This window comes from Nematostella vectensis, chromosome 3 (genome assembly GCF_932526225.1).
Source record: "Nematostella vectensis chromosome 3, jaNemVect1.1, whole genome shotgun sequence".
NCBI classification, from domain to species: domain Eukaryota; kingdom Metazoa; phylum Cnidaria; class Anthozoa; order Actiniaria; family Edwardsiidae; genus Nematostella; species Nematostella vectensis.
This window is the reverse complement of record NC_064036.1, coordinates 2667501-2681105: the sequence shown is the minus strand read 5'-3', so window position 1 is coordinate 2681105 and position 13605 is coordinate 2667501. Positions and strand designations below refer to the sequence as shown.

The window sequence follows — 13605 nt, the reverse complement described above, 5'->3', positions numbered from 1 at the left end:
TGGTGGTGGTGTTAGTGGTTATGGTGATGGTGGAGGTGCAGGTAGTGGTGGTGGTGTTAGTGGTTATGGTGATGGTGGAGGTGCAGGTAGTGGTGGTGGTGTTAGTGGTTATGGTGATGGTGGAGGTGCAGGTAGTGGTGGTGCTGTTAGTGGTTATGGTAATGGTGGAGGTGCAGGTAGTGGTGGTGGTGTTAGTGGTTATGGTGATAGTGGTTATGGTGATAGTGGTTATGGTGATGGTGGAGGTGGAGGTGCAGGTAGTGGTGGTGCTGTTAGTGGTTATGGTAATGGTGGAGGTGCAGGTAGTGGTGGTGGTGTTAGTGGTTATGGTGATAGTGGAGGTGCAGGTAGTGGTGGTGGTGGTGGTGGTGATGGTGGGGGTGCAGGTAGTGGTGGTGCTGTTAGTGGTTATGGTGATGGTGGAGGTGCAGGTAGTGGTGGTGGTGTTAGTGGTTATGGTAATGGTGGAGGTGCAGGTAGTGGTGGTGCTGTTAGTGGTTATGGTGATGGTGGAGGTGCAGGCAGTGGTGGTGGTGTTAGTGGTGATGGTGGAGGTGCAGGTAGTGGTGGTGCTGTTAGTGGTTATGGTGATGGTGGAGGTGCAGGTAGTGGTGGTGCTGTTAGTGGTTATGGTGATGGTGGAGGTGCAGGTAGTGGTGGTGCTGTTAGTGGTTATGGTGATGGTGGAGGTGCAGGTAGTGGTGGTGCTGTTAGTGGTTATGGTGATGGTGGAGGTGCAGGTAGTGGTGGTGGTGTTAGTGGTTATGGTGATGGTGGAGGTGCAGGTAGTGGTGATGCTGTTAGTGGTTATGGTGATGGTGGAGGTGCAGGTAGTGGTGGTGCTGTTAGTGGTTATGGTGATGGTGGAGGTGCAGGTAGTGGTGGTGGTGTTAGTGGTTATGGTGATAGTGGAGGTGCAGGTAGTGGTGGTGGTGTTAGTGGTGGTGGTGATGGTGGAGGTGCAGGTAGTGGTGGTGCTGTTGGTGGTTATGGTAATGGTGGAGGTGCAGGTAGTGGTGGTGGTGTTAGTGGTTATGGTGATAGTGGTTATGGTGATAGTGGTTATGGTGATGGTGGAGGTGCAGGTAGTGGTGGTGCTGTTAGTGGTTATGGTAATGGTGGAGGTGCAGGTAGTGGTGGTGGTGTTAGTGGTTATGGTGATAGTGGAGGTGCAGGTAGTGGTGGTGGTGGTGGTGGAGGTGCAGGTAGTGGTGGTGGTGTTAGTGGTTATGGTAATGGTGGAGGTGCAGGTAGTGGTGGTGCTGTTAGTGGTTATGGTGATGGTGGAGGTGCAGGTAGTGGTGGTGGTGCTTTTAGTGGTGATGGTGATGGTGGAGGTGCAGGTAGTGGTGGTGCTGTTAGTGGTTATGGTGATGGTGGAGGTGCAGGTAGTGGTGGTGCTGTTAGTGGTTATGGTAATGGTGGAGGTGCAGGTAGTGGTGGTGGTGTTAGTGGTGATGGTGATGGTGGAGGTGCAGGTAGTGGTGGTGCTGTTAGTGGTTATGGTGATGGTGGAGGTGCAGGTAGTGGTGGTGCTGTTAGTGGTTATGGTGATGGTGGAGGTGCAGGTAGTGGTGGTGGTGTTAGTGGTTATGGTGATGGTGGAGGTGCAGGTAGTGGTGATGCTGTTAGTGGTTATGGTAATGGTGGAGGTGCAGGTAGTGGTGGTGGTGTTAGTGGTTATGGTGATAGTGGAGGTGCAGGTAGTGGTGGTGGTGTTAGTGGTGGTGGTGATGGTGGAGGTGCAGGTAGTGGTGGTGGTGTTAGTGGTTATGGTGATGGTGGTGGTGCTGTTAGTGGTTATGGTGATGGTGGTGGTGCAGGTAGTGGTGATGCTGTTAGTGAGGATGGTGATAGTGGAGGTGCAGGTAGTGGTGGTGGTGTTAGTGGTTATGGTGATAGTGGTTATGGTGATAGTGGTTATGGTGATGGTGGAGGTGCAGGTAGTGGTGGTGCTGTTAGTGGTTATGGTGATGGTGGAGGTGCAGGTAGTGGTGGTGGTGTTAGTGGTTATGGTGATGGTGGAGGTGCAGGTAGTGGTGGTGCTGTTAGTGGTTATGGTAATGGTGGAGGTGCAGGTAGTGGTGGTGCTGTTAGTGGTTATGGTGATGGTGGAGGTGCAGGTAGTGGTGGTGGTGTTAGTGGTTATGGTGATGGTGGAGGTGCAGGTAGTGGTGGTGGTGTTAGTGGTTATGGTAATGGTGGAGGTGCAGGTAGTGGTGGTGGTGCTGTTAGTGGTTATGGTGGAGGTGCAGGTAGTGGTGGTGGTGGTGGTGGAGGTGCAGGTAGTGGTGGTGGTGTTAGTGGTTATGGTAATGGTGGAGGTGCAGGTAGTGGTGGTGGTGTTAGTGGTTATGGTGATGGTGGAGGTGCAGGTAGTGGTGGTGCTGTTAGTGGTTATGGTAATGGTGGAGGTGCAGGTAGTGGTGGTGGTGTTAGTGGTTAAGGTGATGGTGGAGGTGCAGGTAGTGGTGGTGCTGTTAGTGGTTATGGTAATGGTGGAGGTGCAGGTAGTGGTGGTGGTGTTAGTGGTTATGGTGATGGTGGAGGTGCAGGTAGTGGTGGTGGTGTTAGTGGTTATGGTGATGGTGGAGGTGCAGGTAGTTGTGATGCTGTTAGTGATGATGGTGATAGTCGAGGTGCAGGTAGTGGTGGTGGTGTTAGTGGTTATGGTGATGGTGGAGGTGCAGGTAGTGGTGGTGCTGTTAGTGGTTATGGTGATAGTGGTTATGGTGATAGTGGTTATGGTGATGGTGGAGGTGCAGGTAGTGGTGGTGCTGTTAGTGGTTATGGTGATGGTGGAGGTGCAGGTAGTGGTGGTGGTGTTAGTGGTTATGGTGATGGTGGAGGTGCAGGTAGTGGTGGTGGTGTTAGTGGTGATGGTGATGGTGGAGGTGCAGGTAGTGGTGGTGGTGTTAGTGGTTATGGTGATGGTGGAGGTGCAGGTAGTGGTGGTGGTGTTAGTGGTTATGGTAATGGTGGAGGTGCAGGTAGTGGTGGTGGTGCTGTTAGTGGTTATGGTGGAGGTGCAGGTAGTGGTGGTGGTGATGGTGGAGGTGCAGGTAGTGGTGGTGGTGTTAGTGGTTATGGTAATGGTGGAGGTGCAGGTAGTGGTGGTGGTGTTAGTGGTTATGGTGATGGTGGAGGCGCAGGTAGTGGTGGTGCTGTTAGTGGTTATGGTAATGGTGGAGGTGCAGGTAGTGGTGGTGGTGTTAGTGGTTAAGGTGATGGTGGAGGTGCAGGTAGTGGTGGTGCTGTTAGTGGTTATGGTAATGGTGGAGGTGCAGGTAGTGGTGGTGGTGTTAGTGGTGATGGTGATGGTGGAGGTGCAGGTAGTGGTGGTGGTGTTAGTGGTGGTGGTGATGGTGGAGGTGCAGGTAGTGGTGGTGGTGTTAGTGGTTATGGTGATGGTGGAGGTGCAGGTATTGGTGGTGCTGTTAGTGGTTATGGTGATGGTGGAGGTGCAGGTAGTGGTGGTGGTGTTAGTGGTTATGGTGATGGTGGAGGTGCAGGTAGTGGTGGTGGTGTTAGTGGTTATGGTGATGGTGGAGGTGCAGGTAGTGGTGGTGGTGTTAGTGGTTATGGTAATGGTGGAGGTGCAGGTAGTGGTGGTGCTGTTAGTGGTTATGGTAATGGTGGAGGTGCAGGTAGTGGTGGTGGTGTTAGTGGTGATGGTGATGGTGGAGGTGCAGGTAGTGGTGGTGCTGTTAGTGGTTATGGTGATGGTGGAGGTGCAGGTAGTGGTGGTGCTGTTAGTGGTTATGGTAATGGTGGAGGTGCAGGTAGTGGTGGTGGTGTTAGTGGTGGTGGTGATGGTGGAGGTGCAGGTAGTGGTGGTGCTTTTAGTGGTTATGGTGATGGTGGAGGTGCAGGTAGTGGTGGTGGTGGTGATGGTGGAGGTGCAGGTAGTGGTGGTGGTGGTGGTGGTGATGGTGGAGGTGCAGGTAGTGGTGGTGGTGTTAGTGGTTATGGTGATGGTGGAGGTGCAGGTAGTGGTGGTGCTGTTAGTGGTTATGGTGATGGTGGAGGTGCAGGTAGTGGTGGTGGTGTTAGTGGTTATGGTGATGGTGGAGGTGCAGGTAGTGGTGGTGCTGTTAGTGGTTATGGTGATGGTGGAGGTGCAGGTAGTGGTGGTGGTGTTAGTGGTTATGGTGATGGTGGAGGTGCAGGTAGTGGTTGTGCTGTTAGTGGTTATGGTGATGGTGGAGGTGCAGGTAGTAGTGGTTATGGTGATGGTGGAGGTGCAGGTAGTGGTGGTGGTGTTAGTGGTTATGGTGATGGTGGAGGTGCAGGTATTGGTGGTGCTGTTAGTGGTTATGGTGATGGTGGAGGTGCAGGTAGTGGTGGTGGTGTTAGTGGTTATGGTGATGGTGGAGGTGCAGGTAGTGGTGGTGGTGTTAGTGGTTATGGTGATGGTGGAGGTGCAGGTAGTGGTGGTGGTGTTAGTGGTTATGGTAATGGTGGAGGTGCAGGTAGTGGTGGTGCTGTTAGTGGTTATGGTAATGGTGGAGGTGCAGGTAGTGGTGGTGGTGTTAGTGGTGATGGTGATGGTGGAGGTGCAGGTAGTGGTGGTGCTGTTAGTGGTTATGGTGATGGTGGAGGTGCAGGTAGTGGTGGTGCTGTTAGTGGTTATGGTAATGGTGGAGGTGCAGGTAGTGGTGGTGGTGTTAGTGGTGGTGGTGATGGTGGAGGTGCAGGTAGTGGTGGTGCTTTTAGTGGTTATGGTGATGGTGGAGGTGCAGGTAGTGGTGGTGGTGGTGATGGTGGAGGTGCAGGTAGTGGTGGTGGTGGTGGTGGTGATGGTGGAGGTGCAGGTAGTGGTGGTGGTGTTAGTGGTTATGGTGATGGTGGAGGTGCAGGTAGTGGTGGTGCTGTTAGTGGTAATGGTGATGGTGGAGGTGCAGGTAGTGGTGGTGGTGTTAGTGGTTATGGTGATGGTGGAGGTGCAGGTAGTGGTGGTGCTGTTAGTGGTTATGGTAATGGTGGAGGTGCAGGTAGTGGTGGTGGTGTTAGTGGTTATGGTGATGGTGGAGGTGCAGGTAGTGGTGGTGGTGTTAGTGGTTATGGTGATGGTGGAGGTGCAGGTAGTTGTTGTGCTGTTAGTGGTTATGGTGATGGTGGAGGTGCAGGTAGTGGTGGTGGTGTTAGTGGTGATGGTGATGGTGGAGGTGCAGGTAGTGGTGGTGCTGTTAGTGGTTATGGTGATGGTGGAGGTGCAGGTAGTGGTGGTGCTGTTAGTGGTTATGGTGATGGTGGAGGTGCAGGTAGTGGTGGTGCTGTTAGTGGTTATGGTGATGGTGGAGGTGCAGGTAGTGGTGGTGCTTTTAGTGGTTATGGTAATGGTGGAGGTGCAGGTAGTGGTGGTGGTGTTAGTGGTTATGGTGATGGTGGAGGTGAAGGTAGTGGTGGTGGTGTTAGTGGTTATGGTGATGGTGGAGGTGAAGGTAGTGGTGGTGGTGTTAGTGGTTATGGTGGTGGTGGAGGTGCAGGTAGTGGTGGTGGTGTTAGTGGTTATGGTGATGGTGGAGGTGCAGGTAGTGGTGGTGGTGGTGATGGTGGAGGTGCAGGTAGTGGTGGTGGTGGTGGTGGTGATGGTGGAGGTGCAGGTAGTGGTGGTGGTGTTAGTGGTTATGGTGATGGTGGAGGTGCAGGTAGTGGTGGTGCTGTTAGTGGTAATGGTGATGGTGGAGGTGCAGGTAGTGGTGGTGGTGTTAGTGGTTATGGTGATGGTGGAGGTGCAGGTAGTGGTGGTGCTGTTAGTGGTTATGGTAATGGTGGAGGTGCAGGTAGTGGTGGTGGTGTTAGTGGTTATGGTGATGGTGGAGGTGCAGGTAGTGGTGGTGGTGTTAGTGGTTATGGTGATGGTGGAGGTGCAGGTAGTTGTTGTGCTGTTAGTGGTTATGGTGATGGTGGAGGTGCAGGTAGTGGTGGTGGTGTTAGTGGTGATGGTGATGGTGGAGGTGCAGGTAGTGGTGGTGCTGTTAGTGGTTATGGTGATGGTGGAGGTGCAGGTAGTGGTGGTGCTGTTAGTGGTTATGGTGATGGTGGAGGTGCAGGTAGTGGTGGTGCTGTTAGTGGTTATGGTGATGGTGGAGGTGCAGGTAGTGGTGGTGCTTTTAGTGGTTATGGTAATGGTGGAGGTGCAGGTAGTGGTGGTGGTGTTAGTGGTTATGGTGATGGTGGAGGTGAAGGTAGTGGTGGTGGTGTTAGTGGTTATGGTGATGGTGGAGGTGAAGGTAGTGGTGGTGGTGTTAGTGGTTATGGTGGTGGTGGAGGTGCAGGTAGTGGTGGTGGTGTTAGTGGTTATGGTGGTGGTGGAGGTGCAGGTAGTGGTGGTGGTGTTAGTGGTTATGGTGATGGTGGAGGTGAAGGTAGTGGTGGTGGTGTTAGTGGTTATGGTGATGGTGGAGGTGCAGGTAGTGGTGGTGGTGTAAGTGGTTATGGTGGTGGTGGAGGTGCAGGTAGTGGTGGTGGTGTTAGTGGTTATGGTGGTGGTGGAGGTGCAGGTAGTGGTGGTGGTGTTAGTGGTTATGGTGATGGTGGAGGTGAAGGTAGTGGTGGTGGTGTTAGTGGTTATGGTGATGGTGGAGGTGCAGGTAGTGGTGGTGGTGTTAGTGGTTATGGTGGTGGTGGAGGTGCAGGTAGTGGTGGTGGTGTTAGTGGTTATGGTGATGGTGGTGGTGCTGTTAGTGGTTATGGTGATGGTGGAGGTGCAGGTAGTGGTGGTGGTGTTAGTGGTTATGGTGGTGGTGGAGGTGCAGGTAGTGGTGGTGGTGTTAGTGGTTATGGTGGTGGTGGAGGTGCAGGTAGTGGTGGTGGTGTTAGTGGTTATGGTGATGGTGGTGGTGCTGTTAGTGGTTATGGTGGTGGTGGAGGTGCAGGTAGTGGTGGTGGTGTTAGTGGTTATGGTGGTGGTGGAGGTGCAGGTAGTGGTGGTGGTGTTAGTGGTTATGGTGATGGTGGAGGTGAAGGTAGTGGTGGTGGTGTTAGTGGTTATGGTGATGGTGGAGGTGCAGGTAGTGGTGGTGGTGTTAGTGGTTATGGTGGTGGTGGAGGTGCAGGTAGTGGTGGTGGTGTTAGTGGTTATGGTGATGGTGGTGGTGGTGTTAGTGGTTATGGTGATGGTGGAGGTGCAGGTAGTGGTGGTGGTGTTAGTGGTTATGGTGATGGTGGAGGTGCAGGTAGTGGTTGTGCTGTTAGTGGTTATGGTGATGGTGGAGGTGCAGGTAGTGGTGGTGCTGTTAGTGGTGATGGTGATGGTGGAGGTGCAGGTAGTGGTGGTGGTGTTAGTGGTTATGGTGATGGTGGAGGTGCAGGTAGTGGTGGTGCTGTTAGTGGTGATGGTGATGGTGGAGGTGCAGGTAGTGGTGGTGCTGTTAGTGGTTATGGTGATGGTGGAGGTGCAGGTAGTGGTGGTGGTGTTAGTGGTTATGGTGATGGTGGAGGTGCAGGTAGTGGTGGTGGTGTTAGTGGTTATGGTAATGGTGGAGGTGCAGGTAGTGGTGGTGGTGTTAGTGGTTATGGTGATGGTGGAGGTGCAGGTAGTGGTGGTGGTGTTAGTGGTTATGGTGGAGGTGCAGGTAGTGGTTGTGCTGTTAGTGGTTATGGTGATGGTGGAGGTGCAGGTAGTGGTGGTGGTGATAGTGGTTATGGTGATTGTGGAGGTGCAGGTAGTGGTGGTGGTGTTAGTGGTTATGGTGATGGTGGAGGTGCAGGTAGTGGTGGTGGTGGTGGTGGTGATAGTGGAGGTGCAGGTAGTGGTGGTGGTGATGGTGGAGGTGCAGGTAGTGGTGGTGCTGTTAGTGGTTATGGTGATGGTGGAGGTGCAGGTAGTGGTGGTGCTGTTAGTGGTTATGGTGATGGTGGAGGTGCAGGTAGTGGTGGTGGTGTTAGTGGTTATGGTGATAGTGGTTATGGTGATGGTGGAGGTGCAGGTAGTGGTGGTGGTGTTAGTGGTTATGGTGATGGTGGAGGTGCAGGTAGTGGTGGTGGTGTTAGTGGTTATGGTAATGGTGGAGGTGCAGGTAGTGGTGGTGCTGTTAGTGGTTATGGTGATGGTGGAGGTGCAGGTAGTGGTGGTGCTGTTAGTGGTTATGGTGATGGTGGAGGTGCAGGTAGTGGTGGTGGTGTTAGTGGTTATGGTGATAGTGGTTATGGTGATGGTGGAGGTGCAGGTAGTGGTGGTGCTGTTAGTGGTGGTGGTGATGGTGGAGGTGCAGGTAGTGGTGGTGCTGTTAGTGGTGGTGGTGATGGTGGAGGTGCAGGTAGTGGTGGTGGTGTTAGTGGTGATGGTGATGGTGGAGGTGCAGGTAGTGGTTGTGCTGTTAGTGGTTATGGTGATGGTGGAAGTGCAGGTAGTGGTGGTGGTGTTAGTGGTTATGGTGATGGTGGAGGTGCAGGTAGTGGTGGTGCTGTTAGTGGTTATGGTGATGGTGGAGGTGCAGGTAGTGGTGGTGGTGTTAGTGGTTATGGTGATGGTGGAGGTGCAGGTAGTGGTGGTGGTGTTAGTGGTTATGGTAATGGTGGAGGTGCAGGTAGTGGTGGTGGTGTTAGTGGTGATGGTAATGGTGGAGGTGCAGGTAGTGGTGGTGCTGTTAGTGGTTATGGTAATGGTGGAGGTGCAGGTAGTGGTTGTGCTGTTAGTGGTTATGGTGATGGTGGAGGTGCAGGTAGTGGTGGTGGTGTTAGTGGTTATGGTGATGGTGGAGGTGCAGGTAGTGGTGGTGGTGTTAGTGGTTATGGTAATGGTGGAGGTGCAGGTAGTGGTGGTGGTGTTAGTGGTTATGGTGATGGTGGAGGTGCAGGTAGTGGTGGTGGTGTTAGTGGTTATGGTAATGGTGGAGGTGCAGGTAGTGGTGGTGGTGTTAGTGGTTATGGTAATGGTGGAGGTGCAGGTAGTGGTGGTGCTGTTAGTGGTTATGGTAATGGTGGAGGTGCAGGTAGTGGTGGTGCTGTTAGTGGTTATGGTAATGGTGGAGGTGCAGGTAGTGGTGGTGCTGTTAGTGGTTATGGTGATGGTGGAGGTGCAGGTAGTAGTGGTGGTGTTAGTGGTTATGGTGATGGTGGAGGTGCAGGTAGTGGTGGTGGTGTTAGTGGTTATGGTGATGGTGGAGGTGCAGGTAGTAGTGGTGGTGTTAGTGGTTATGGTGATGGTGGAGGTGCAGGTAGTGGTGGTTATGGTAATGGTGGAGGTGCAGGTAGTGGTGGTGATGTTAGTGGTAGTGGTGGTGTTTGGGCTTGTAGTTGTGGAGATTGTTGCGGTGCAAATAGTTGGCGATGGTGGTTAGTGGTAGTAATTGTGATGATGATCAGGCACTAGTAGTGATTAGGTTATGGTGACAGTTGAGTGACAGTAATGATTGGACTAGTAGACAGGGCATGTAGTTGTGGTAGTGGTGGTGGAAGTGATGGTTGTAGTGGTGGTGGAAGTGGTGGTGGTAGTGGTAGTGGTGGTGGTAGTGGTAGTGGTAGTGGTGGTGGTAGTGGTAATGGTAGTGATGGTAGTAGTAATGGCGATCATGATGACGATGGCCTTTAAATGTTAAAAACCAACCTGGTATTTCTGAGAAAATGTAGTCTTGGTGTTGGTGACGTCATTTCCGTTCACTGTGGCGGCATCCAGTCGGTTGCCATAGATACCATACACCAATACCTTCCCCCACACCAGTTTGGTGTTATAGCCCTTGGTGACGGCGGTAATGTTCAGTGCATTCTACGACAAACAACCCATAGTAAATGACACGTAACTATAAAGCAATATGGAGTAAATAACCTCGTTTTTAATTATCTCCCTTTTCATGACGTCACCTCGCTCTCGTATTGTCATCTCCAAGAGCGTCCGCCACTTTGAAAAAAACCAATCTGCTAGTGAAGTAACACTAAATTTGATATTTTTATCTTGCATCCGTGTTTTTCAGAGTGGTTTTAGTGCGGGAAACGTAAGGCAAATCGATTTGGAATACTGAATAAAACAAGTACCACTTTCTTTAACAAAGTGCTAAATTACAATGTAACGTAATTTCTTACCTTTTTACACAAGAATTTCACTAGCAAGTAATCTCCCTTTTCGTACGTATCTGAAATGTCACCCAAACAAGTATATTAACAATACGATAAAAGTACTTACTTTTATGCCAAGGATTTATGCCAAGGACCGTTTAATGATTGGCAGAGCAACTATCAATCACCAAGTTTTCTAATCGACTGATTGGCCACTCACCGACATCTTATCGACTGATTGGCAACTCACCGACATCTTATCGACTGATTGGCCACTCACAGACATCTTATCGACTGATTGGCCACTCACCGACATCTTATCGACTGATTGACCACTCACCGACATCTTATCGACTTATTGGCCACTCACCGAAATCTTATCGACTGATTGACCACTCACCGACATCTTATCGACTGATTGACCACTCACCGACATCTTATCGACTGATTGGCAACTCACCGACATCTAATCGACTGATTGACCACTCACCGACATCTAATCGACTGATTGGCCACTTACCAACAGACTCGCCGTCATCCCAGAACAGCTCCCCGCGCGCCTCGTTATTCTCGTCAAGAGCTACAATAATACCCATGTTGTTCTTGCGACTGTGTGATAATAAAGAACATAATATATGATGCGCTTCTTTCATTATTAGATGGAAAGCCAAGCTAAAATCGTGACAGTTTTAAGAATGGTTAATAAGTGCTGGATGTGTCACAGATTGGAAGTTGGTTAGATTTTAAATATTTTTTTAAACCGGTGCCGTGGAAATCATGTCTAAAATCTTGATATGTAGTCAAAAAGCCTCACCACACTAAACTGACCAGGTTTGCCTTCATTACCTGAACATGGTATTTTTGGCGGGTTCCTGTGTTGGGACCACGTGACGTTGTCGTCATTACCTAAACATGGTGTTATTGGTTGGTTCCTGTGTTTGGATAACGTCACGTTGTCGTCATTACCTGAACATGGTGTTATTGGTTGGTTCCTGTGTTGGGATCACGTCACGTTGTCGTCATTACCTGAACATGGTGTTATTGGTTGGTTCCTGTGTTGGGATCACGTGACGTTGTCGTCATTACCTGAACATGGTGTTATTGGCGGGCTCCTGTGTTGGGATCACGTGACCACCTCTGACGTGCACGGGGATGTGGTCGATTGGGGCGTCCCACGTGACCGTCTTCTTTCTGCTTTCTTTTGGGACTTCTTCACCCTAGGAAGGTTCGTAAGATGAGCTCTGGCTCTTACAAGCCGCGATTGGTGAACGAGCAGCACCACTCAAGCTGTACTATTTAAATAACTGAACCGAGGAATACGCTAAACATTTTTCACGGTGTAATGACTAAACAGGCGGCAAATCCCACCTCCTCTCCCAACAACCACTACCGACCCCACCCATCCCCATAGTTCCTCGCTACGCGCCTGATACCGTCTGAAATCATCGAGTATTCTTTCTTTGAAGAGATGAGTGAGCAAGAAAAGCATGTTGGATAAGTGGGGTGCAACTAAGATATAGATTATGGAACTTCTGTGATAAATCAAGTCCAATGAAATGGCATGATGAACTAACTGACAGATGCTAGCTCACCGTTTTGAAGTCATACCATCGGGCGTCTGGTACATAGGCTTTCACGTCTACCTTTCCCTGAAATGCGCTTTGAAATGTCAGGCAATGCTACATGTGACGTCAAGTTGACGCATAGGGCCCGGTCGCACTAGCAAGAAGTTCAGGACATCTCTGTTTAGATAAGCTCAGAAACTGACATATGTCCTGTTACTAAGTCAAGTGCGACCTATGTTTTTACGCAACACGACAAATTCGCCGGTCGGGACAAAACGTCAAAGGAGCCGATGTCCTGCCCCAGGGCAGAACATCTAACTGATATCAGGGGAACTCTGTTTGTTTTTATTCTTATCGCACAAAGAACGTCACTCGCACAAAAAACGTAAATGGTCTCAAATAGCAACCTTCGCTTCGCCTTCAAAGCTAGAGGTGAATCCCTACCAAAATCCCTTATTTCCAACAATCTGGCGGCGTAAGGAACGGTCAATTCTAAGCCAAACATGTTCGTCTTCGCCTTCGGTGCATAATAAACAACTACATTTGCAATTAACTGAGTAACAGTAACAGCTATGCATCCGACTAACGCAGCACGATATATAGGTACATCCAAACGAAAAGCAGCAGATTTTTTTCTATTCATGACTTAATATGCAGACGTGCAACATGCAGAGAGTATTTGCTCTTCAAATCTCCCGCGCGCGAAGGAAACGCAGATGAATGACATACGATGTTATTTTTAGGGCTCGTGATCCACGGATGTTGCAACCAGTGCGGCCTCAATTTAAGAATGTCTGATAGTGCATAGATGTCACGGGACAAACTTGTCCACCTAAATGTCCCTGACATCTCCTGAACATCTTGCTAGTGCGACCGGGCCCTTAGCCCACAACACACAATTGGAGGCATATTGTTTGGGCTAGTAGAGTGATCCATTGTTAACCACCTTTCAGTTTTTGGAGTAAATGGTCTTGTAATTAAGGGCGGTCATATATACATAGGGCAGAAGGTCACATACACACCTAAAAGAGCGAGTCCCCTCTACTAGAAAATGGTCTAAAAAGGATTCCCTATTAAGAACTACTGCGACGAGACAGTTGATAGTCTAGACTAACCTGGTCCAGCACAGGACTAATGAGAAGACCTCCACCCCACATGAACTGCCTGTCGATCACCCATGTGTTCTTGTCCGAAGTAAACCTAAAAAAATTGATTCGTTTTTAGAGCACCAGAATCAATCTACAATTTATAAAAAAATTCTTAGAAATCAAATGTATACGGAAGAACTTAACCGGTACTTACTCGGCTCATTCTCGGTACTTATTCGGCTGTTAGCGAGCGTATGACCACTCCCCCCCCTCTCTCCCTCTCTCCCCCTCCCAAGAGCAAGCTCATTCTCGATACTAACCCGACTGGTAGCGAGCGCACGCACGACCCATTCTCTGTACTTACTCGGCTCATTCTCGGTACTAACTCGGCTGGTAGCGAGCGCACGACTTATTGTCGGTACTTACTCGGCTCATTCTCGGTACTAACTCGGCCGGTAGCGAGCGTACGCACGACGCATTCTCGGTACTTACTCGGCTAGTAGCGAGCGTACGACCGTAGCTCCGGTCTTGCGTGACTGGTAGAACAGAGTGTACAAATATGGCAAGAGGGTGTAACGAGTACGCAACACATCACGGGCAGCGGTAGCGAATTCTGCACCAAATGAGGCTGGGTCTTGAGCCTGAAAAGGACGACATAAATTGAGGAAAAATTTCCTTTAAACAATTTCTCATTTACCCACCAATAAGACTTGCTGCTCCAGAGAAATCCTTTGCTTCACAATTCTGGCAGCTAACACGTCGCATGTTGAGAGTACTCTTACCTTGTTTCCGAAGCTATTGTGGTTTCTGCTAAATGGTGATGGTGGTGGTGATGGTGATGGTGATGGTGATGGTGATGGTGATGGTGATGGTGATGGTGATGGTGATGGTGATGGTGATGGTGATGATAGTGGTAGTGATGGTGATCGCATGTTGAGAGTACTCTTACCTTG

At 50.4% G+C, this 13605-nt stretch overlaps 1 protein-coding gene across 1 annotated transcript in view; it reads right to left on the bottom strand.

Moving 5' to 3' along the window:
- The window catches only part of LOC116612030 (sucrase-isomaltase, intestinal), a 37327-nt gene that overhangs the window by 1290 nt on the left and 22432 nt on the right, over positions 1–13605 (bottom strand). Inside the window, exons 17-23 of the mRNA XM_048725502.1 lie at positions 13145–13293; positions 12680–12764; positions 11592–11648; positions 11086–11216; positions 10520–10608; positions 10027–10076; positions 9554–9712 (exon numbers count right to left, since the gene is read on the bottom strand). Of these exons, the coding sequence (XP_048581459.1) occupies positions 9554–9712; positions 10027–10076; positions 10520–10608; positions 11086–11216; positions 11592–11648; positions 12680–12764; positions 13145–13293 (720 nt within the window). The remainder of the gene's footprint in view (positions 1–9553; positions 9713–10026; positions 10077–10519; positions 10609–11085; positions 11217–11591; positions 11649–12679; positions 12765–13144; positions 13294–13605) is intronic.